Source organism: Equus przewalskii, chromosome 4 (assembly GCF_037783145.1).
Source record: "Equus przewalskii isolate Varuska chromosome 4, EquPr2, whole genome shotgun sequence".
Taxonomy (NCBI): domain Eukaryota; kingdom Metazoa; phylum Chordata; class Mammalia; order Perissodactyla; family Equidae; genus Equus; species Equus przewalskii.
The window spans coordinates 5,981,176-6,004,000 of NC_091834.1; the positions used below are offsets into that span (position 1 = coordinate 5,981,176).

The 22,825-nt window shown below is 50.3% G+C and overlaps 1 protein-coding gene across 2 annotated transcripts in view; it reads right to left on the bottom strand.

The window, feature by feature from the left end:
• Positions 1–22,825, bottom strand: part of ATXN7L1 (ataxin 7 like 1) — a 221,921-nt gene that overhangs the window by 124,859 nt on the left and 74,237 nt on the right. For both annotated transcript variants that reach the window (XM_070617140.1, XM_070617148.1), the window contains exon 5: positions 13,719–13,823. In XM_070617140.1, coding sequence (XP_070473241.1) covers positions 13,719–13,823 — 105 coding nt within the window. The remainder of the gene's footprint in view (positions 1–13,718; positions 13,824–22,825) is intronic.

Genomic DNA, 22,825 nt, shown 5'->3' on the forward strand with positions numbered 1-22,825 from the left:
GAAGAGCTTGCTAATCTAATGGAAGCCAAGAAAGAAGAACAAAGAAGCAAATCAAAGCGAGGTAAACAGAAATTAAAAGACAGAAATAAATCTAAATATATAAAGTAATCACAATAAATGTAAATGGATAAAACTCACCTATTAAAAGACACTATCAGATTTTTTTTCTTTTGCTGACGAAGATTGGCCCTGAGCTAACATCTGTGCCAATCTCCCTCTACTTTACACGTGGGATGCCACCACAGCATGGCTTGATAAGCGGTGTGCAGGTCTGTGCCCAGGATCCGAACGTGTGAACCCCAGATCCACCGAAGCAGAGTGCATGAACTTAATCACTATGCCACCGGGCCGGCCCCCTCAGATTGAACTTTTTAAAAAGCCAGGTATATACTGCTTATAAGAGAGACGCCTAAAACAAACTGATACAGAAAAGTTGAACAGGAAAGGTTGGAAAGAGATAAGGCCAATATGTATCAACCCAAAGAAAATTGGGTAGCAAAGTTAACCAGAAAAAGTAGGATCTAAGCAAAAACATTAATAGGGATGAAGACCCCACAGCTAAAAAGGCACGAGTCATAAATTTCCATGCATCCAGTAACACAGCCTCAAAACTGTACAGCAAAGCTGTCAAGAGTTCCAGGAGAGACCGACACACTTACAACCATCACGGGAGACTGAAGACCCCCTCCTCAGAAATTATAGACCAAGCAGACAAAAATAGTGAGGATACACAAGATGTGAATAACAACACCAAAAAACAATACATGAACTCTGCACACAAGAGAGATCATACAAATTTTCTAATCACACGACATTTAAAAGAATTGATCATGTGCTAAGTAGTCACAAAGGCAGTTTCAGAAATTATAAAATGGATAACTTATAACAAACATTCTTTGGCCATCATAAATTAAAGTAGAAATCAAAAATACAAGATAGTCAGGCGCCCCTCACGACCCTTTACATCTGAAAACTAAAACTACACTCCTCAATTACCACTTGGCAGTGGGCTGACTTCTTTCTACGTGTGGCCTAGTTACTATGGGACCAGGTTAATTTACACGACATTTGTCAGGGGTATCACCAGAAACAGGAAACTCCCTGAGCCATTATAGCTTCATTATTTTGTGATTTGAACTAAATTCTAAAGCAAAGGCAAAGTGAAGAACCTGACTCCAAGAAGACAAGGGATGTGCGTGGGTTAATTACGACCTAGTCGTGAAGCTGCTATTGGCCCATTTCCCAGACCGTGCCTTGTTCTGCCACTCCACACCCGTCTCCTGCTGGATGAAGAGACTGTTCCGGAAGTGCCCTTGGCATTTGGGAAAAGGTGCTATTCAATTGACACAGCATCTTACAATTAATAGCATCCTGTAATCTAGCAAATACGACAGTTAACGGTTTGTATGGGACCTTCTCTCTGCTCTTTCATAGGGCCAAGCACTTCTGAAAAATGACTGGGAAATGCTACATAGGAGACACACAGACAAATATAGGTCCAAGTGTCCTGGCAGGAGAGCACTCTCCCCAAGAAATCCCCCCAAACAAAACCAAAACCGGACCTCGGTCCTTCTCCTGGACTGTGCTGCCAGCCAGCCCACGACAATTCCAGGGGTGGCTGAATAAGGAAACAAATATTGAAAAGAAAACCACCAAACAGCCTAAAAAGGATGGAATGCAGGGTCAGGGTAATATTGATGCAACTGCAGTGATGACAGGTTCTCTGGGTAAGTGGGGTTGGGGAGATGGAACAATAACAAGATACAAGAGAAGATGACAGCTCTCTGCCTGCGCCGTGGGCACCCATGGTCCAAACAGTCCCATGGTTTCCTGGCTCACAAAGGCTACAAGCCACAGAGTGGGGCGGCTCTCATGGGCACCCTTCCTCCTCTGGGCCTCCTCACTGGTCCCCTAGCCCTCTTGGCAAACATCACCAACACCACCCCCCTTCAAAGAGTAGCTGAGCATAGGTTTGTTGTAAGGGCGGAAGGTGAGCGTCACAGGTAAGAATATGACAGGGGCAGCTCAGAAAGTGGCACGAGAGCTGCTGTCCAGCCCCTGCCTCCTTAAACACATTGGTGACTTGCTTCATATGTACTTGAGATAATGCCACCATCAGGATGATATCCCAGAGCTGACAGTAAGGTGGGTCACTGAGTTAGGGGTCAGTTAGGGCCGGCGTCCACACGACCTTACTATGCGGCCGGATGCAGCAGCATCCCAGATGGAGGCAGGCACTGGTTTAAGAGAGTTACGTTTGGGGGGGAGGCAGCCACTTAGAGATGACCAGAGAACCACAGCCACACTCGTCCCAGAAAAATGCACCTCTGGAGAGGCCTCAGGAAATTGAAGAGAGAACTCCTGAGGGAGAAAAGCAAAGCATCGACGATGCTAATAAACAAAGAACAAGGTTGGTCAGAGACGGAACCTTTGACAGAAATCTGTAGTTCTGGTTTTGTAAAACAAAGACTACGGTTGCTTTCTCTAGAAAAAAATTATTATTCATTCCATGCGAAGCAGGATTCATCATCGTGAAATTGCTTACTTACTCTCATCATTTATTCTCCCCATTTACGTTTTCCCCGGACCTATTTATTTCCCAGGTGTCTCGGACGCGGCATTCCCCAATTTGCACTCATTTTTCAGGAGTGCCTGGCCCTGTGGAAGAGCAGAGGAGAAGTCCTACATCACCTGTTACCAACAGGATTTCCTCGACTCCAGGATGCCATTATCTGTAAGAGCCACATCGACTGAATGGCACCTTTCTCCAGGGTGAGGGAAAGAAACCCACCATGGGAAATGTACACACGACAGCAAGAAGCACTTTGACCTTAGAGCCACAGGGCTGGCAACCTTCTTTGGAGACCCGCAGCGTCCCCGAGGTACGCCTAGGCATGGGTTCCTCTTGTGTGACACCTCTGGAGGTAACTCAGTGACCCCAGGCCAAGCGCTCAGAATCAGCTCCTTGAGCGAATATTCCAGGGACCCTTCCAAAAGGAAAACGGTGACAGCCGAGCTGCAGCTTAGACGAGAGCTGGCTTCTAGCATCACGGGGGAGACGAAAGTCACGTGGAATCGAAACCACCCCGGGATACCCTTCTGCTCATAAAGTACAGCACACACGGTGTGCGGAGCTTGAGCAAATTTCCATGGCCAGTGTCTCCTCTAGAGGTGGAAAAGATCTTTGTTTTTCTGCTTGGGCAACAGAGGAACGAGGGGACTTGTGTCTGGGGCCACGTTATTAGCAAAAAAAATGTGCATTATTATTACCTAGCGCACATGGTTGGAGTCAGATAAATTAAGAGCGATGAGACTCCAACGTGGAGGAGCCTTGTTTCTGTCCCTCCCTCCAAGCCCTCTTAGCACTTTAATGGGCGAATAGATGCTGCCAACCTCCGGAGGGGAATCTGACACACGGGGTTTCCCAGGAGACTGTGTCCACACAAACTACAGCTCCCAGAGTACTGACTCACTCACTACTCCAGGGAAGGAACTCAGCTCGGGAAAGGCTGCGCCGCTCCTTGCTCAGGATGGGGAGACCTCCGCAGTGACCTTTTGAGTCAGTGCTGGCAACATTCTTTCCTCCGATTTAAATAAAGCGATGACTGTTCCCCCTAATTTTCCTCGGTTGATACAGCGCTGAGGAATGGAATGGAGCCGTCTGTACAGCGAGGACAAGCCAGCGATGAGTCAGAAGCCGGGGTCATGTTGCAGCGACAGCCTCCAGGGCTCAGCTGCGGTCAGGGATCAAAGCAGCAGCCTCAGAGCGCTCAGGGAGGGAGGATGTTTCCCTGCTCCAGCCTGCACCGCTGCCTCTGAGTAGAGCCGGTCATTCTCTTTCAAGCAGCGCTATCTTCTAGAGGAAGGTACGCGCTCACATGTGGAATTTGGCTTATTTACAACTGGCAAGCCAATTTTCCTTCCTTGCTTACTTCCTCTCTCCTTTCTTCCAAGATTCACTTTTTTAAAAGTGTACGGAGCACCAGCTGTAGATCCGGCACTCATGTTAACTCAGGGAATCTAATAGTGAGCGTGATGACGGGGCTCCTGGCTCCCTGGAACTCCCAGTCTAGGGGGTGTGCGTGTGTGTGCGTGAGTGATGGGGATGGATAAGCCAACAAGCATTTGCAATAGCCATCATATACGCTAATGCTGGTGAAGCAGAGGGTGCCAAGAGTGCTTGAATTGGAACTGAGTGAGTCCTTTCTTCTACCTGTCTGTGCACCAAGTCAGGAAATGTGCTCCATGCTGGGACTCGGGGATGCCTAAGATACAGTCCCAGCCCTCGGGAGCCCAGCGTCCAGCGTTCACAGGTGACTCCATTGCACAGTGATCGGTGCCATAGGATGCAAGGATGCAGGAGGCGGACAGTTGACAATTTGGTCAGGTAGCATCTGAACTCAGCAGAAATGCAAAAAAAACACCTAGGGTGTTGCTAGCCTAAACAGAGGTCTATCAGGGATATAAAAATGAAGTCACTTGTACTTGGAAAAAATCCCCAGACACAACTGAAATAGCTATTGTCCAGGTCGACAACAACCTTCGGTGGCAAATCGAGCAACTTCTCTTTTCTCCTGTCACTCAACCTCTCAGCATTTGACCAGGTCTATGAAACGCTTTCTTCTCTTGGCTTCCATGTCATCATCTCTGCTGTTTTTCCTGCCCGATCACTGGCCATTCCCCTTCGAACTCACCCTAAATTTTGACCCTTCCCTTTTCCAGTTCAATCCACCAGCAAATTCCGTCTGCCTCTACACTTCCAAAACGGGTCTCAAGTTTGTCCTTTCCTGTCCATCTGCACAGCGATGCCTTAGTCCCTATGAGGTCTCCCAGGCTGCAAACAGCCAGAGGGATGCTCTGAAAACATAAACCAGAGTCTATCTTTCCTTCACTCAACACCCTCCCCGTCTTCTCACGACTCCCAGAATAAAACCCAAACTCCAGACTCTGGCCCAGCCAGAGTCCAGATCTGGTCCCACGCACCTCCTTGAGGCCCTCAAACGCACCTCGCCTGCTGTGCACTTGCTGTGCTTTCTGCCGGGACACTCTCGTGCTGGCTCTTCCTAAGGCTTGATGGCATCTTTGTTTATGTCATTTAACCTACCAGAGCGTAGGCTTCAAGGAAGCCATACACCCTCCTCTGTCTCATTCACCACCGTATCTGTAGCACTAGAACAAGGCTTGGCACACAGTAGGTGTTCAATAAATATTTTTCAGATAAATGAATGAATCAAAGTTATGTGACTCTGAAGAAGGTAATCCAAGAGATTCAGCCTTCAGGAATTAGGCTTTGATGAGATTATAAATCTTTTAAAATTAAAGATGAATTCAATAATTTTTTTTTTCTTAAAGATTGGCCCTGAGCTAACGTCTGTTGCCAATCTTTTTCTTTTTCTTTTCTTCTTCTCCCCAAAATCCCCCAGTACATAGTTACATCTTCTAGTTGTGGGTCCTTCTGGTTCTGCTGTGGGGGATGCTGCCTCAGCAGGGCCTAATGAGCAGTGCTAGGTCTGCGCCCAGGATCCGAACCAGCAAAACCCCGGGCTGCCAAACCGGAGCGTGCAAACTTAACCACTCGGTCACTGAGCTGGCCCTGAATTCAATAATCTTGAGGTTATGAAGTTCCCATTAATCTATCTCCAAATTTGAGCTGAACATTACCTCTGCTATTTGTTTATTTATAACATCTCTATTTAATTCCCAGAAACATGCAAAAAAGGGAATTTCATTGAATTTAGAAGAAATCACCTACTATTTGTGGGTCTCATGGAGCTGCTCATTTGTGGGACATAAACAAGAAAACTACAGGCAGAACTGATGGTGGGGCCCACTCCACCTCTTCTACAAGCTTCCTTCTTTTTACTTTTTGATATTTAAAGGTCTACTCCAAATACAGTGGCTAACGCTCTAAACACAGTCACTATAACAGAGTTATTCGTCCCTCCCTCCTTCCTTCAAAATCGTGCCCAACTTCTTCAGCTATGCCAGCAAGCAGACAAGATCAGGGGCATGGGTTAGAAAGATGAGAAAGAGACAGGGAGCCCAGCTTCCCCAGGCACCTGTCATTTAGCCTCCAGCATCCTACAGGGGACAAAAGCGATCTTCTTTATAAAAATTTAGTTACAATGCCACAGGGAGTTCAAGATCCAAAACATTTGACCAGCATTGTGATTAAAGGGATCTGGAGCCAGCCACAGGTTGGAATCCTGGTTCTGCCACTTGCCTCAGCCAGATCTTGAGCAAATTTCTTAAATCCTCTAAGTTTCCCTTTCCTTGGGTGTAAGATGGGGATAATACGACCACAGCACCTTAGGGTGGCGATAGGATTAAACAATACCAAAAAAGCTAAGCACACATAAGTGCTCAATAAGTGTATTAGCTTTCTTGTTATTGCTATTTTTCTCTTCCATCAGCAAAGTGAAAAGAAAAGCCAGGGTTTGGGACCAGGTCAACCTGCCATGTCCTAGCTAGCATTAACTCTAATCCGAGCGGTAGCAAGTTCAAAATATAAAAATTTGAAGTGGAGCAAAACGTCTTCCTTCCTTGTAGATTCTCTCAGTTGTGATGCTTGACTTAAGGTCTATTTGTTACTCAGTCCATCCTTCCTTTCCTTAAGGTTCGCCTTAGGATCTATTATAGAGACTTCCTTGGGCTCTATCACACGACCCGCACGTTACCAGGGACGATGGAACGATGAAAGAAGAAGAAACAACAGTAGACATTGCTTCTGATCATAAGGAGTCCCAAAGAAGTATTATTCCAGGAGTTAATTTGGGATCTGGATCCATTCATCAAATTAAAGTTAAAAAACAATCCTACTACAAAATAAAGTTGACACACAATCCACACGCTCTTGCCAAGTCTTACTAATTCATACTGTCAGACTTGACAAAGAATATGTTGGATGAGACCAATTTCTTTTATTTTATACTTCTCTGGTGTAAATAGCCTAGTCTCCTAAAAGACAACTAACAGTAACAACAGAAATTTAATCTCAACAAACAAATCCAACTTAGTTGACCCAAAAACCCCAGCCCCACGATGTGGCAATCGACACCTTCAGAGAGGAAGTCCCGCAGGATAATTAGCCGGCGATGACAGCCGGGAAGCCCAGGGGGCACTGACATGGGCTCAGAAGCACAAAGGGTTTGTTTCCCCCTCAACTAGAGGTCACCCGGAGATCGAGAAAATAAAAAGAACAATTGCAGGAAGCCCTGAAACCTCATTAATGAGGCTCCCATGGGTAGCACGGCTGGGCTATGCCGCTCTCCGTCCCCAACCAGTGCCAGCATTTGGATGTGCTGAGAAGGAATGGAGGTGCCAGCCTCCAGGAGTGCGTCGTGTCACTCAATTATTCCGCGGCTCAGCCTCTCCGCTTTGGCTCACAGTTCATTAAATTCTACTGCATCGCCATCTCAACATGCAAAACAGCAACTTGAAGGGCATTCAAAAATATAATCAGGAAAGCGAATCAAAAAGCCCTCTCTGAGAGAGAGGAAAAAAAATTAATCCTCTCTTGTCTGTTAAATGACATCCAGTTTCTTTGGTTCTAATACGTTTTTTTTTTAAGTGGCAGTGACATCCAAGGATTATCTCTGTGTGATGGATGGGGTGTGGGGCTGCCTGGTTCTCTGCTTGGAGGGCGGGCACCGAATGTGGCTGAAACATTGTGAAAGCTCTGTGTACACGGATGTGTTATTTTTCGGCCTTTTATTCTTTTTTGATTCTGAGGTGGGAAGGACTGTAACTTAGGGACTTCTGCAGGATAGCTTGTTCCAAGCTTTGCGTATGATTGGGATGGGGTAGGCATCCTGATGACCAGCTCTATGGAAACCAAAATAGTGAACTTTCTGCATGCGGCCATGTGATTCCACCAAGTTATTTCTGGGCTGAGTGTGCACGTGCACACACACACATTTTAATTTGGAGAAAAATGTAAATACAGAAGGGCACAGAATATGATATGACAAGTGGGGGTGTTATATTTTATGACAGTGGTTTTCATCTGGGGGTGATTTTGGGGCAATGCCTGGGGATGGTTTTGGCTGTCTCACCTGTGGGCGGGGGGCTGCTATGGGCAACCAGTGGCTAGAGGCCAGGGAAGCTGTTCGATATCCCACGACGCACAGGACGCCAGCATAATAGAATTATCCAGCCCCAAATGTGACTAGTGTTGCTGCTGAGAAACCCCGCCTTACAGGGTTCATTATGTCACTATGTTACGAGATAAGGACGGAAAAACTCATACTCCTTTCATTTGGGTGAATCATACAACTTCATAAACGTTCAGCCCAATTATAAAACTACAACTTGGATGTGCCTATTACTTTTCTCGTTAATTACAATATTCCAAATTGATTAAAAATATGCAACTACTAAACGTGAATAACAACATTTTTTCCATTGTAGGCACTGGCACCTCCTTGTTTTGAGCTCACTTACGTGCCTGTGCACACAGACAGGACCTCCTTACACACACACATGCATGCACACACATGCATGCATGCGCCCATGCACACGCTACACACACAGAGGAGTTTGGGGGGAAGAAACGGCCACAGCACCCTCTCTGGGCTGAGGCTGGGACCCACCACAGCACCGACACATGAGGAAGAACCACAAACAGCACCCTCCCACTCTGCAGTGGTCGTAAGTGAAAACACTTTGGACAAGATCTCACTATAAATCTCTGTAGCTTATTGCTTGGTCAATGATAGCTTAAATTTTTTTTTAAGCAAACTTTGTTCCACTACTTTACTAAGCACTTTCCATATGCGAGTTCCTCTAATCATCATAACCACCTTAGATAAATACTATCCCCATTTTAAGAATAAGGAAAATGAAGCACAGAGAGACAAAGTAACCTGCCTAAGGCCACACAGCTAATAAGTGGTAGAGCTGGAACTTGAATCAAAGCAGACTGACCCCAGAGAGCTTATTCCCAACCCCTCACATCATGTCAGCGCATCAAGCCACAGCTAAGCGGACCAGATGGCTGTGAGGGACCGGGAAGCCTGCTGAGCAGGATCAGGCCCCCCACGGCGACGCTTTTGGTTTCTGTTTCTCCCTTTCTGCGAATATTCCTAAATAACCTCATCAGCTCACTAAGGAACTTTGGGAACAAACCAATCCCTCAAGATGCCACATCTCCTGGCTCGAGGTTTAAAAAGCATCTAACGGGGGTGGGGGGGGGGGCCTGCCACGTGGTGTTGTGGTTGAATTTGCATGCTCTGCTTTGGTGGCCCAGGCTCGCAGGTTCGGGTCCTGGGGGTGGACCTACACCACTCATCAGCCATGCTGTGGTGGCATCCCACATACAAAATAGAGAAAGATTGGCATGGATGTTAGCTCAGGGCTAATCTTCCTCAGGAAAAAAAAGAAGATTGGCAACAGATGTTAGCTCAGAGCAAATCTTCCTCAGCAAAAAAAAAAAGCATCTAAATGGCCCTTGCACAGACTTATGAAACAGACCAAGGGAGCCAGCATGGGTAGGGCGGCACAGAAGGTGGCTCCCAGAGAGCCTGCACTCCCAGACAAGCAGAAGGTCTCCTGAGCAGTGGCCATGTCTGCTTTTTACCAGCTTGGTGCACAAAGTCAGGAGCAACAGGAACGTTGCCAGTCCTGGGACGGGGACTTCACATGACCCCTCTTCGGCCAGGCGGCCAAGGCTGATGGACCCTGGCAGGGACCCCAGAGAGATCCTGGGAGCTTCGTGGCACCTGCAAAGGAGCCGACGTTGGGGCCTACTGTGAATGGAAACCGTATTTATGAAGCTAGAGCCTCAGGACTCCTGGCAACGTAATCATCTCCAGGCCGACAACTCCTGCCTCTGAGAGTGTGGGAAGGCGAGATGAATCACAGGCCGGCCTGCAGGCTGACCTCAGCATGCACATCCCCCGAGACGGGGCAAGCAACGAAGACAGGAAGCACTTGACTGAATTGGTTTTCCCATTTTTCATAAGAAACATTCAACTTAATAAAAAATGGCCACACTTTATTGACAGTAATAGCTACGCTTTCTTTATTTCCTCGCCGTGTGCCAGGAAACTACTTTCTCTCTGTTCGGCACAGTCACTCTGCAAGGCAGGAAGCATCACCTTCATTTTAGAGGAAAATGAGACTCAGAAAGGTCATGTCATTAGCCCAAGGTCACACAGCTAGCAAATGTTAGTCAAGATTGTAGCCTGGGTCTCTTTGACTTCAAAATTCATGATTTTTCCACTATGGCTTTCAACTTTTCACATTACCACCAGCCTCCAAAGTCACCAGAACCAACTGCCTCAATACACACACACATACGTTTTTCAGTTTAACTTAACCAGGACACTGAGATCTCAAATCTGTCACACACCCATGTCTCTGTATAGGCCATGATGCTCCAAATCCAGGAGCCGAACCACAGGCGCTGACAATGAGCCAGTTTCCAAGAGAACACATAGCCCAGGCCCCTGTCATTTAAAAGGTGACAAGTCCAGCGTCTCAGGCTGGGCACAGGCCAAGCTGGGATTCGGCCCCAGGAGTGCTGGCCCCCGGACAGTGTCCCTGTCACTGCTCCACCGAGTTCTTTGGACAGTAAGAGGGGATGAAGTGTGTCCAGCTGGGGGCAATAGGGAAAGATGCTGTGGGGAGAAGCGGGGACGAAATGAACCCATGCTCTGGGCCTGTCTGCAGGAAGGGGTCTCCTGCCAGGCATTTTGCACCAGCGACCCCAAGAGGCAGGCAGAGTACTCATTTTACAGACAAGGTGGGGAGACGGGAGGTCCCCCACCCAAGGTCACGCAGTTAACGGGGCGGTCATCTGAATTGCCTTGTCTGCCTCCAAAGCCCATGTTCTCTCCACTATGACAAACTTCACATGCTGCTACGGAGCCCCTGCGGGCTGGGAGGTCAGGGGCGCTCCAGGCTCAAGCCCCCGTCCCAAGTTCAACCTCAGAGGCTCTGCTTTGCATATATAGTTATAGATTGGGGTTCTACATAAGATTCCAGAAAAAAAGCTCTGCTGCTAACCAAATCGAGTGTGAAGCCCATGCACACGACCATCTGCCACCTGGCAAGTGGACGGGTCAGGTCTTGGAGTGGGGGGCAGGCCAGGGAGGGCGAGCAATCCATCAGAGGCAGCAAGGGACGAGGGCGATGTCAGCAAGCAGCATCACCTCCCCGTCTGGAGTGACACTGCCTGCATTCAGAATCAGGCTCTCCCCTGCCTCGCCTGGAGACGTTGGGCGAGGCACCCCTGAGCCTCAGCTTGCTCAAGTTCAAAACGAGCATCCTATTGGCACTGACTTCCCAGGGCTATGGAGAAGGTCGCGTGCTCAAAGGCAGGGAGAGCATGCAGCACGGGGCCTGGCACTCAGCGCACAGTGCTCTTACTGACTTGCTGAAAACAGCAAGGCCAGTCCTAGGAGGGAACAGGGCAGGAAGAGAGACATCATGGATCTGCTGTCCCCGAGGAGTCATTGTGCTTCCAGCTCTGCCTGCATTCTCCCGGCCTCGGGAAACATGGGCCGTGAATCGATGAGACACACACCAAAAGATGAGTGAGGTTCTGGTGCCTCCGTCTGCTGAGTCATGGCCGCGTCCGCATCCCTGCTTGTCAGCTGGTTCAGCAAGATGCTCAACAGAGTCTGGGCTTTGAGGTCAGTAACCCCAAACCCCCAAAGTAATTTACTGCCATTGCCCAGAGCAGGTGGCCACAAAACCCTCAGCTCTGTCCCTAAGCGCCGCTCGGCTCTTGCAGCAAAAGGCCTAGGACAGAAGGAGGCACCGGTGCCAGCAGAGCCAAGCCCTTGGCTGGCCAGATGGGACCCTGCGTGGGGCAGGATTCTGCAGGGCACTCTGGGGCCCGGGGTCCCTTTCAGGTTCCTTCCATCAAAGACTCTGCCAGTGAATTAAGTTCCCAGGAAAGGTTTGGATGGCTTAGGGGATTTTCCTCTGTCTCGTTCGCTGCTCTACCCCAGTGCCCAGAGCAGCAGCACATCCCTGGGAATGAATGAGTGACGATCCCATTCTGGGGGACTGAGCCCCCCCCATCTTCATAAGACAGAAGCAACCGACCATGGAGCTCCCACGGCTGTTCACTGACCGACTAGCTGTGTGGGATCTTCTCGGCACTGCTCTGTTTTTGATGCCCCCACCTGTCATCTCAGCTGGTCGCACCCTCACCGCCCGACAGTTCCCTCTGGAGAGGTCTGACCTTTTCTCTCTTCCCGGCGGAAGGGAGGGTCATTTGCTGCAGAGCGCTGAGCAGGAAGGTCAGCTCGCGCCAGAACACGCCCCGCTCCTTTCCTCTCCCTCTGCCGGAAACAAAAATGCTACAGCCAGAAGCGCTCACAGCAGTCACTCCTCGTGGAAGAGATGAGGAGACCAAAGTCTGGAGACAGTGAGCGAGCAGCCCAAGGTCACAGAGCTGGCTGCAGGGAGGGGCAGGGGGCTGGCCCCTGCACAGAGCCCTTTGTCTAGCACTTTCTAGGGGCCGCTCTGCCGGTGCGGGTGAGAAAGTCACGGAAGTGCCCCTGAAGCCTGAATTCTCTTCCTACTGATTATAGACACAAAACACACCTACAGTCTGTACACAGACACAGTTTATATCATATACATATCTACATGGTCACAAATGATGTTAGGATACACATAAACTACTCTATAGTCCCAAATACATCTAACCAAGAGCCTAGATCAGCTCAACTCCCTTTACTTTATGCTTAGTTCTTACAGAATAGTGACAACTGAAGGGGTGGGGGGATCAGCAATGCTGAGCGTGAGAAAGAGGAAACGTGTAAACGTGTAAAAGCCTATTCGGTATTATAATTGCTTTGATTTTTTCTAGGCACAATATTTAATGTGCTTTGAAATTTAACAGAACGAAGGGCATTCGGATTCTCTGTTCATCCAAAGGGAGGATGGCTTAAATAGAAAGATTGGGAAATGCTGTTCTAGAGCTCATGGCTTATTACAGCTTTGGAGATCGTCTGGTCCAAGACCCCATTTCAAGATAAGGAGACTTCCATCCAGAGAGGTTAAGTCACTGCCTGTGGGAGGTCAGCAGCTGCTTATTCGTGCCCGAGGGAGCGGCCACGTGGCCTCTATCTGTTTATGTCCGTGGCGTCTACATTGAAGGGGAGCCCAGGGTCTGCTGTTGAGCAGCTAAAGGGAATTTACTGCACCAAGGAAGTCCAGATACAGAGGGAAAGCGAGTTCCCAAACACATCTGGCCTTTATTAATGAGGATGATTCCTGGAAAAAGAGAAGCTGAAGCCAAGGCTTGACTACAGGCATTTGCTGGAGGCAGCACCTTGCTGACTCCACGCTGGGCTGCCCTCGGTCCCTGGCCCTCCTCTGTGTAAATCCAGGGAGACCTCGTCTGGCCCTCTCTTTCAGGGGGACGAATGCCAGGCTGCGGGAGCGAATCCTCAGGCCATCGCTCTCCCTCCCCTTTGTCACCTGTGGAGGCCACCAAAAGGTTGGGCAATGGTTTCACTCTAGTTCCATCCATCTAACCAAGTCGTAGGTTTTCTCTCGTCTATTCTGACAGGACCGAGCATTTGGCAGAAGCACTCCAGCTCCTACAGAGTTCCCCGGGGAGCAGAGGCAGAGCCCCAGGAAGAATTCACCCACAGCCTCAGGCTAAGACACACACAGGGCCAGCCCCGCCCGGGAGCTAAGGGGGAGGTGGCCGTCCCCGGAGTGGCGGCCGCAAACGTGTGCAGGAGTCCACTTACCGCAGTGCGACTGGAACACCTGCGGCTTGACGACCTGGTGACAGGCACTGCACACCACGAGATAGAAGTCGTCGTGCGCCGGGTAATGGCCAAACAAGTGCATATCTGCGGGGGAAACGAAAACAGGTGTCTTTGAAAAAGCAAGCAGGTCTCAGAAGGGGTGCCGTCTCTTCTTGGAATTTCCTCGAGGACAGGTGGGAAGGTAATCATCTTTCCTGGAGGGAAGGTGGTTTGTCCTAACGCACGCAGCTCCCCAGCACCCAGAGATGAGACTGCCTCGGGGACTCCCTCCTCAGCCCACCCTGCAGACGGGCTGCTCCCGCTGTGGGTGCAGGCAGTGGGGCTGGGGGCTGCCCTGGGTCTCGTGCCATGGGGACCGCCCGTCCTGAGAGGCAGCCCCAGTGTGAGCTGTGACCCAGTGAGGTTCTAGCTATTTTACGATGGCGGGAACTCTCCCAAACCCATTTCCACTTAAGCTGAGGTCGCCCAGGTGAGTGAGGGGCGAGGAGGCCTGGGGAGAGAGGAGGCGTCTGCCTGGGTTTCCCCAACACCAGAGGGACATGCCAGGTCGAGGAAGTGTGCAGACAAGTGGCTCATCTGCTGCCAGCCTGATCCATTCTTCACTTGGCAAACAGTTACCAAGTGCCCAGGGGTGCCAGGACCTGTGCCGAGGTAACTGCTGGATGAGAACCAGGGCCCTGCTCTCCTGGAACTCAGCGGGGCAGAAGAAAGAAACGCCAAGCAGGTAACCATACAAGTCGTCATTCGTTGTCACTGTGGTAAGCACTGAGGAGGAGACGGAGGGTCCCCTGAGAGCGTGTGGACCTCACCTGTCTGAGGTATTGAAGTGGCTGCCCTGAGGAGGGGGCATTTCAGCTGAGACCTCAGGATGAGTTGGGGTTAGATAAACAGAGAGTCAGGGGAGGGAGAGGAAAGTTCCAGGTCAGCCAAGGAAGGAGCTTCTGTATGTGGGAGGAGCCTCTGACTGGAACAGAAGAACAAGGGGAAAGCCCGGAAGACAAAAGCCTTGTGGCCTAAGGTAAGCATTGTGACCCTGATGTTAAGAACATTGGGAAGCTACTGAAGGTTTTTAAGCAAAGAAGTGACATGATCAGATATACGCTGCTGAAAGACCAGTTATGTGGCCCATAGCTAAGAGATATGAACGTGTATGTCTACCCAAAACGTTGTACACACATGTTCATAGCATTAGTATTCACAATAGCCCCAAAGTGGAAACAACCCAGATATCCATTAACCACTGAATGGATAAACAAAATGTGGTACAACCAGGCAATGGAACACTATTTACCCACGAAAAGGAATGAAGTGTCGATACCCGCCACAACATGGGTGAACCTTGAAAACATGATGCTAAGCGAAGGAGCCAGACACAAAAGCCCACTCCGTGTCTGAATCCATTTGCATGAAAGTCCCAGAACAGGCAAAGCTACAGAGGCAGAAAGTAGATGAGTGCTGGCCTTGGGCTGTGGGGCTGGAGGGAACTGGGGGGTGACTGCTAAAAGGTGCAGGGTTTCTTTTTGGGGTAATAAAAACGTTCTAAGATTGAGAGTGGAGATGGTTGCACAACGCTGTGAATATACTACAAACCGCTGAACTGTGAATTGTGTGGGTGACTTGTGTGATATGTGAATTACATCTCTAAGAGCTGCTGGAGGAAAAAAAAAAGGGCAGTGCTGAGGACCCCGTGGTCACAGCTCCTTGTGCACCAGAGGATGGAGGCAGGTCCCGGGGGGCACCTCGGCCGCCTCTTCTGAGCTCTAGAGTCCCCTGGGCTCTGAGAGCTGGGTGCTCATGACCACTGACGGGGTGATGGAGGAACCAAGAGACACAATATGCAGGAAAATGCTTTCTGTCGACACCTCCTCAACTTCCTCTCCCCACCCCCTTCACCCTCATTTTCTAGAGTCAGCCTGTGTCCTTAATGAAACCCAGCAAACCCAGGACGCTTCCCCAGCTGCAGGGCGGGGCCACAGGGAAGAGCACAGTTCCTCTTGCTGTGAGAACGGCTCATCTATACCCCAGCAAAGGCTCTGTGCCCTCCCCTCAGGGCATGCCTGCTGTCAGCCGGCCAGCAGCAGAGACCCCCTGGAGGAGGCCTGTGATGGAAGGGTGGGTCCACTTCTCCCCCACGGGCTCACGTGCCAGGGGCCTGAGGACCCCGCTGTTGCTGTCCCCACAGTGGGTGACGGGGCAGGGCGGTCACACAGGCCCAGTGCATTTTTTATGTGTCGGTGGCCCCGGGTGTGGCCTGTTATTTCCCCTCTCTAGGACTCGCCTCTATTTCCACTTCTGACTAAGCCTTGTCACCGGAGGGGAGCATTATTAGTCAGCACCTGGTGGGTGGGGGGTGGGTGGGGGGGTGAGGTCGGGGAGAGGGGGCTGTGACAGGAGTCTTGACCAGTCAGGAGGCCCAGGCTGGGCCCACCCACCGAGTTCCAGACCCTTGGGCAGCGTCTCAGTCCTCAACTGCTCACACCACTCCTGTTCTATTTTTTATTTACTTTTATAACATATATCCTTATTTTCAATAACAGAAGTGACCCAGGTTCTTTAAAGATACATCTGAAAAATACAGAAAAGCCAGAGGAAATTAAAAAGAAGTCACTGGCACCTTCACGAACACTTTGCCTCCCGTTTAGATTTAGTCACATTTTTCTATCTAGGAACATGTGAAACCAGGAGCCGGCGAGGGCTAAGACATTTATTTATTCCACGAGCGTTTATGGAGCTGCCTCACATCCTTTTTGCAACAGATCAAGCTATAAAGGAAGGAAAGCAATTCATTAAACAAAAAAAAAAAAATTGAAAAAAACAAGCAGCAACTAAAATTTCTTGAGCACCTACTCTGTGCCAGAAACTGCACTGTTTGCTGGGAGCTGGGAAGGCAGAGTGTGGGCCATGTGGCTCTGCAGCTGCGTTGTGCCAGCCTGATGACCTGTCAGAGGCCTGTCAGGACTCGGCTGGATGTCCCACTTCTTCCGCATTCCTTCAGGAATCTGTAAGAGCCTGCCTCGCCCCCAGCCCCACCTCTTAAGTCGAGAGTTGAAGGAAAGGGTTAGGCTAGCCAGAGACTGGCCACCTGGGGGGTTTTCTGGTCCAGGCCCTTCACCCCACTGTCCTTGTCTTGGTTTCCTCCAGCGCGGCTGCAACCTTGCACGTGGCCGCTGTGCGTGTCTCCTGCAGAAAGTGAGAGGACCAGCTTGCCTGCTTGATCATTCCTTGGTGGTCTGACCTTGGAATCTCCTCCACAGGCTGCCCAGGTTCTGAGAGCCAGCAGATGGGGAGCAAGCTAAGGGCGCCTGGACTCTCGCAAGACCAGCACGACACGTGGTCGGGCGACCACGGTCAGTGCACCGTCTGCTCAGGGAGGAAGGAGGAAAGATGGGGAGAATTGAAAACTATTCCGTGGGGCACCATGCCAGGTAGTCTGTGAATTAATTCTCTTTCTCTCAATTTGCCACTCAACTAAAACATTCAGTGTGCAGTTACCAGCAAAAACAGGGGTGTGTTGAAGGGGGCTTGTAGCAGCGTGCAAGAGCCACCTGTGCGTGTGTCTTCCCAGCTCCCTGTGCAGAGATCGCACGGGGGTAGCTTGAAATCAGACATCCCGGGAGTGTTTATACCACGCAAATGGGCAAGCGCTACAAATCAGGTCTTTTCTTTTGGAGAGCCCAGTTGTTAATCATTTAGCAGTGCACCACCCAATAAGGATGGGAAAAAAGGGAAAAGTGAAACCGCTTGTAACAATGCCTTGTAGCTATGACCACTGTTGACGTGTGAATACATATCCTTCTGGACTTTGTTCCATGATATCATCATCTTAGTTAATCCTCATGATTAACCTACGGAGTTGCCATCATCTTCACTTTCCAGGCAACGAAACCAAGGTAAAGTAATTTGCTTGAGATTCCACGACAGTGCCTGGTAAAGCCGGATGAGATTCCAGGACACTGCCTTTAAAGCCAATGTTCCCTCCGTAGCCAAAGGCTGCTTCTTTCATAACAGAGCAAGATCCCATTTTGCAGATGAAGAAACCAGTTTGGAAGGGTTGCCCGGATGACTAAGGGCTGTCGCAAGGGTCCATGGGGGCTGCTCGCCTGAGCACAGGTCGGGGGTCAGAGGAGGAGTTTCGAGCACAGTGCTCATTGCTGTGCGAACTCAGGGAAGGCCCAAACTTTCTGGGCATCAGTTTCCTCATCTATGAAGTGGGGCCAGCAGTTCCTGCCTCATGGGGTTGCTGTGGAGGCTCGCAAAAGCTGCCTGGCCTTGTATTTTCTTCCACCAGGCATTTGGGAGGGAGTGTGGAGAAAGCTTTAAGCAAGGTCATCTCCCTTATTTTTCAAAATGAACTACTTCTCTCTCCAGTGGGAGAGTCCTTGCTCCAGGAAACACATTCTTTGACTCTCCCCCACGACCATCCTGCGAAGCCTGGGGGTCCCTCCGACCTGCACCATTTCCTGTGTGTACATGTGCACACTGGCACATGTGTGTGAACAGATGAGGGCTGAGAGCCACCGGGAGGCCTCTCTCTCTAGGCTGTGGTTGGTTCCTGAGAAAACGTGCACAAAGATGATGAGACTTTGCCCACTTTCAAACACAGTGGTCAACCACCTCCCAAACAGACAAAGCCAAACCTGTCTTTTTGGCCCATTTTGCCCCTGCAAATGGATCAACTATAGGGTGCCAGCACCACCATGGCATTACCACAGAGGCAACCTTAGTCATCCTCCTGGCCCGGCCATAGGCACGGAGGGAGCAAGCTCCCTTGGGGGAAATAGAGGTATACTTGCTTCTAGGCCAGTATTTTTCTGTTTTTGACCCCAATCTACTATACACATATCCATCCATCCATTCACCCATCCATCTAACCCTCTATCATCTATCCTTGGAACGTGTATGTTACACTCTGATATATTCTCTACTATTCTGTTCTACGTCTGTTCTAAATTAATTTCAGGACCCTTCAATGGGTCACAACTCAAAGTTTGAAAAACAGTCTTCAAGGCAATCCAGTGAGTCAGGGGCAGAGCTGACTGGGGATTTACGGAGGTCTGAGCTGGGCCTCGGTGGTCACCTGGGAGGCAGAAGCCTTGAACCACATCCCGAGTGCCAGCTATACACTGGAGCCTGCTGGACCAGCTCACTAGAGCTGACAGTGTCCCTTCCTGACCCAGCACTCAGTGAGGCACTTTCGTGGCTTGAATCAGCCGTGGGGGGGATCCAGCATTCACTACAAACCAGGGCGGCTCCCCGTGGAGAGCTGGTTGTTAAAAGTTTTACCAGCACACGGCTGACTAGCACCCACTCTGGCATCACCCTTCCCTGGGTCAATTTCCCTAGTTGTAAAAATGAAGAAAATTATCTTCATTATCTGCCACCCTGGGATGGAGAAAGGCTTTTGTGAACTCGGGAGGAAACTATAGCAATATAAAGTTATGGTTACGGTACGATTAACCCAAGCACTTGTGCATAAAGGCTACAGCTTGTCCAGGGTCTGGTGGCGAGAAGGAGGGAGAGAGTAGGGGGAGTGGGAGGAGAGAACGAAGTTACTGGAGGTCTTTCCAATGTCTGTCAGCTTCATGCTTACTCGTCAAGTGTTACTCATGGAGATTATTCAAAGATTAGGCTCACAGCATTGAACTAATGCTGCGCCCAAATTTATCATGCAGGCTGTGCTCAGTACCCCTACTGGAAGCAGATGGTAGTCCACTTCTCTGACTCAGCCTCTGGTACAACGCCCAGTGGTGGCAGAGCCCATTGTCAACCTCATTCACGTCATCCACTTCGTCTGGCATCCTCGGCCTGCTTCCTGACGGCACTAATGCTTCCAGCAGGGCCTTCGTCTGGCTCTCACAGCGCCACCTCGCCTGAACGCCCCCTCCCTCCCGCCCCTCTGCTCCTCTCCTCTCCCAGATGGCACAGGAGGGACGGAGGGCGTGGAGCCCAGCTGTGATGGATGGAGAGACAAGGTTTAGGACAAGAGAATGGTTTCCACGAAAGTAAAATAACAACGCTGAGTTCCTGGTGTCGCTGCTTAACTGTTTCCTAAGTCAATATTGTAAAAGAAACTGGTAGAATGGGCGCAGCGCCTTATTCAAGACAAACAGCCTTCAGAGGGGAACACTTTTGATAAGCAAAGTCCTGCCTGTGCAGAAACTCTAGTTTATATCCCGCATTCACTTTCTGAAAATGGCTGCAGTTAAGGAAAAGGCAGGGTGACACTTCCAATTCATGACTTGCACAGCCCTTGTTTCTAAGAAGGGAAGACAGCTGGTTTTGTGGATTCAGGATCAAACCAGAGGCAGTGTGCTTTTGAGTTCGCCCCTGGACACCTTCCAAAGCCTGAGACTTTGACATCAGGAAGCAACAACTGGTGAGAGCTCAAAGGATGAAAAACTTAAGAACGAGCGAGTGAGGCTTGATTCCTTCCTTCTGCAAGTGGGAACGCTGAGCAAAGCCCAGCTGCCTGGAGAAGCTGCGAGCAGCAGACTTGCTTCTAAGGCAGTGGAACAGCTCCGACCGCAGGCAAAGGAAGACAGCAAAACGGACAACTTCGAATTTTAGTGTCTGCAAACAATAAATAAAGCCCCAGAAAATGGCCTTAGGTTTCCCCAAAAGTATTCTCCAGGGCTACGAAACCACCCCAGCTGCTCTAGGAATTAGAAAAACGTCAAGGTAGCATACCCCACAATACTCTAGTAGAATGACAATTTCATACAACTTAAAAATTATGCTCCCCTTCTTAACTGACGCTAAGAAAATATTGGAATGGAAAAAAACTGAGATTGTATTTATGGAATTTCAACACACAAGCCCTTTCTAGGAAGGTAGCCGTGAGCGCTGCCTCTGCCTGTAGGGGGTGGTGACTGGACACACAGACGTGAGTGGGACCTGAGGATGTGACAATGCTGTGATGATGGCTAGAGCTCCAGATGCCACTGGACTTCCTCGAAAAACTATGAGACAGATGAGCTGGTGGCTGGCCCTGGTTTTGATCTGTGGGCCTCCACTTACATCAACTCACACGGGGGAGACGATGGGGAAAGACAGTCAGCGCGGTTCAAGGACACACACGGCTTCCCCTAAGCACATCCCCACCTGGACACAGAGGGCACCTGCAAGAATGCGGCCACCTCAGGAGGAGCATCTCTCACACCCGGTGAGGCTATCCCAAGAGCCTGCCTTTCCCCATCAGTCTTGATACGCTCCTGCTACAGTCTTCATTAACCTGTCTCCTCTCTCTGCTGGTGGAGTTTTCAGCTGCATTCTAATCACTTATGTCAAATGCAAAGCTTGAGGGGATATAAGAAACGTTTCTCCTTTGCTCCGACTGTGTGATTCTATTTGTTCCCCAGCTCCAAAACCTCCTTAAATTCAGGGAACACAACAACTGGGGGTTTTCAAAGCAACAACCTCACACCCGATATCCCCACTGCCCCAGCAGAACATTGAGCTCCCCTCTAGGAAAACGCAAAAAAATGCGGTCACTTTCCATTTTTTCAGATCTCTGCAAACCCAGGGCCTGACTGTGAGAGCTTCGGAAACAACGAAATCTGGAAACGGAAACTGAAACACGAGGACTAGAAAAGCAAGCGAGGTGAGCTCTCCAGCATCCTCGAGGGAGGGTGGGTGGGAGAGGAGCTTTACCAAGGCCACATGCCTCCCCTTGGTCTGGCCAGCGGAAGGCACCCTCGTGCAAGGATGGAGCCAGGAGGTAGGCCCCGTAGCAGGTAGAAGCTCCCCATTATGCTGCATGAACCATTCCCTCCTGATCCCCAGCCCAACCAAGCCACAACCCCAACCAGCCAACCTGGCCACACCAGAGAGCCTAATACCTCCTTCCTCAGGAGAGGGCTTGGCAGTCACGCCCTCACGGTGGACTGAGGCAAGGGGGGCTGTACTGGGACCCTGGGGTGCTCCCTGAGGCCTCAGGCAGGCCCCTCCCACCAGCTTCTTCTCCGGCTTCCACTCAGCCCCAGCAGAACTCCTATCCTGCAGCACAACGAAGGAAGAGAGATGGTACACGGCCGGACGCAGGAGGTGACCACAGCCCAGAGTTAACTCAAGGACATATTTGTGAAGGGGCTGGTGCACAGTAAGTAAGGATGTAAAAGGTAGAATGCTTTACTATCTATGGTCTTCTCCCTGTCTCTCCAGTTTACCCGTCCCCTCCTCTGGGAAGCCTTCTTTGAGGGGAACCTTCTTTGCTTCCCAGAGGAGAACAGAGCCCAGGCAGAACCAGCCTCCCACCTCCTCCCCTCCCTCCCTCCCTCTCTCCCCCTCCCCGCCACTCCCTCCCCGCGCCCTCAGTTCTCCCAATGCTACCTATCCTGGAGAGTGGTTTACGCCGCTCGCACCACAGTGGGATCCTCTTGAAGCTGGGCATCAAGATTTATTGCCGTTTATGTCTCCACAGCCAACCGGCCTGGCACACGGCAGCTGCGTAATAACTGTTAGTAAGGTAACTAGGCTGAAGTTCCCAGGAAGTTGAGTTACTTTCCATGCCCCTTCATTTCCTTTTCTCTCAAAGGGGGAGGTTGTGAAAATGATAACAAATTGCCCTCATATCTATGTTGCTATCCAAGCTTACGAGGTCAGTAACGATGTCTCTTTGTTCATTCTTTGAGCTCCTCAAAGACACGTGAGGGAACCTAAGAGGGAGGCAGGCTCCAGGCGTGCCAGTGGAGCAGAAGTGGTTAATTCCTATCCCTACGGGGCCAAGCTCACGATGGTTGGGTCCTTCCTCCTCTGGCAAACCTGCTGATCCTGCCCCACCCCCAGCGACGGCCCCCTCAGAGCCAGGGTTTGGGTGGCGTTAGGAGTGTTTTCTGGATGCTCCCTCTGGTCCCATCTTCTCCTTCCTCACCCTGGGGCTGCAAGATGTCCTGTGCATCAAGACAGTGAGTGATCCAGGGCCTGGAAGACTTAGATGTCTCCCACCCCTTCCCGCTTCAGCTCTGTCCTGTCCGACACTGGCCCAGCACAGCAGCCAGGCTCAGCCCCCAGCACACTGGGCCTTCGGAGCCCAACCTGTCAGAGGACCTGACTGGCTGGCTGGGCAGCGACGACCCTGGGAGCCAAGA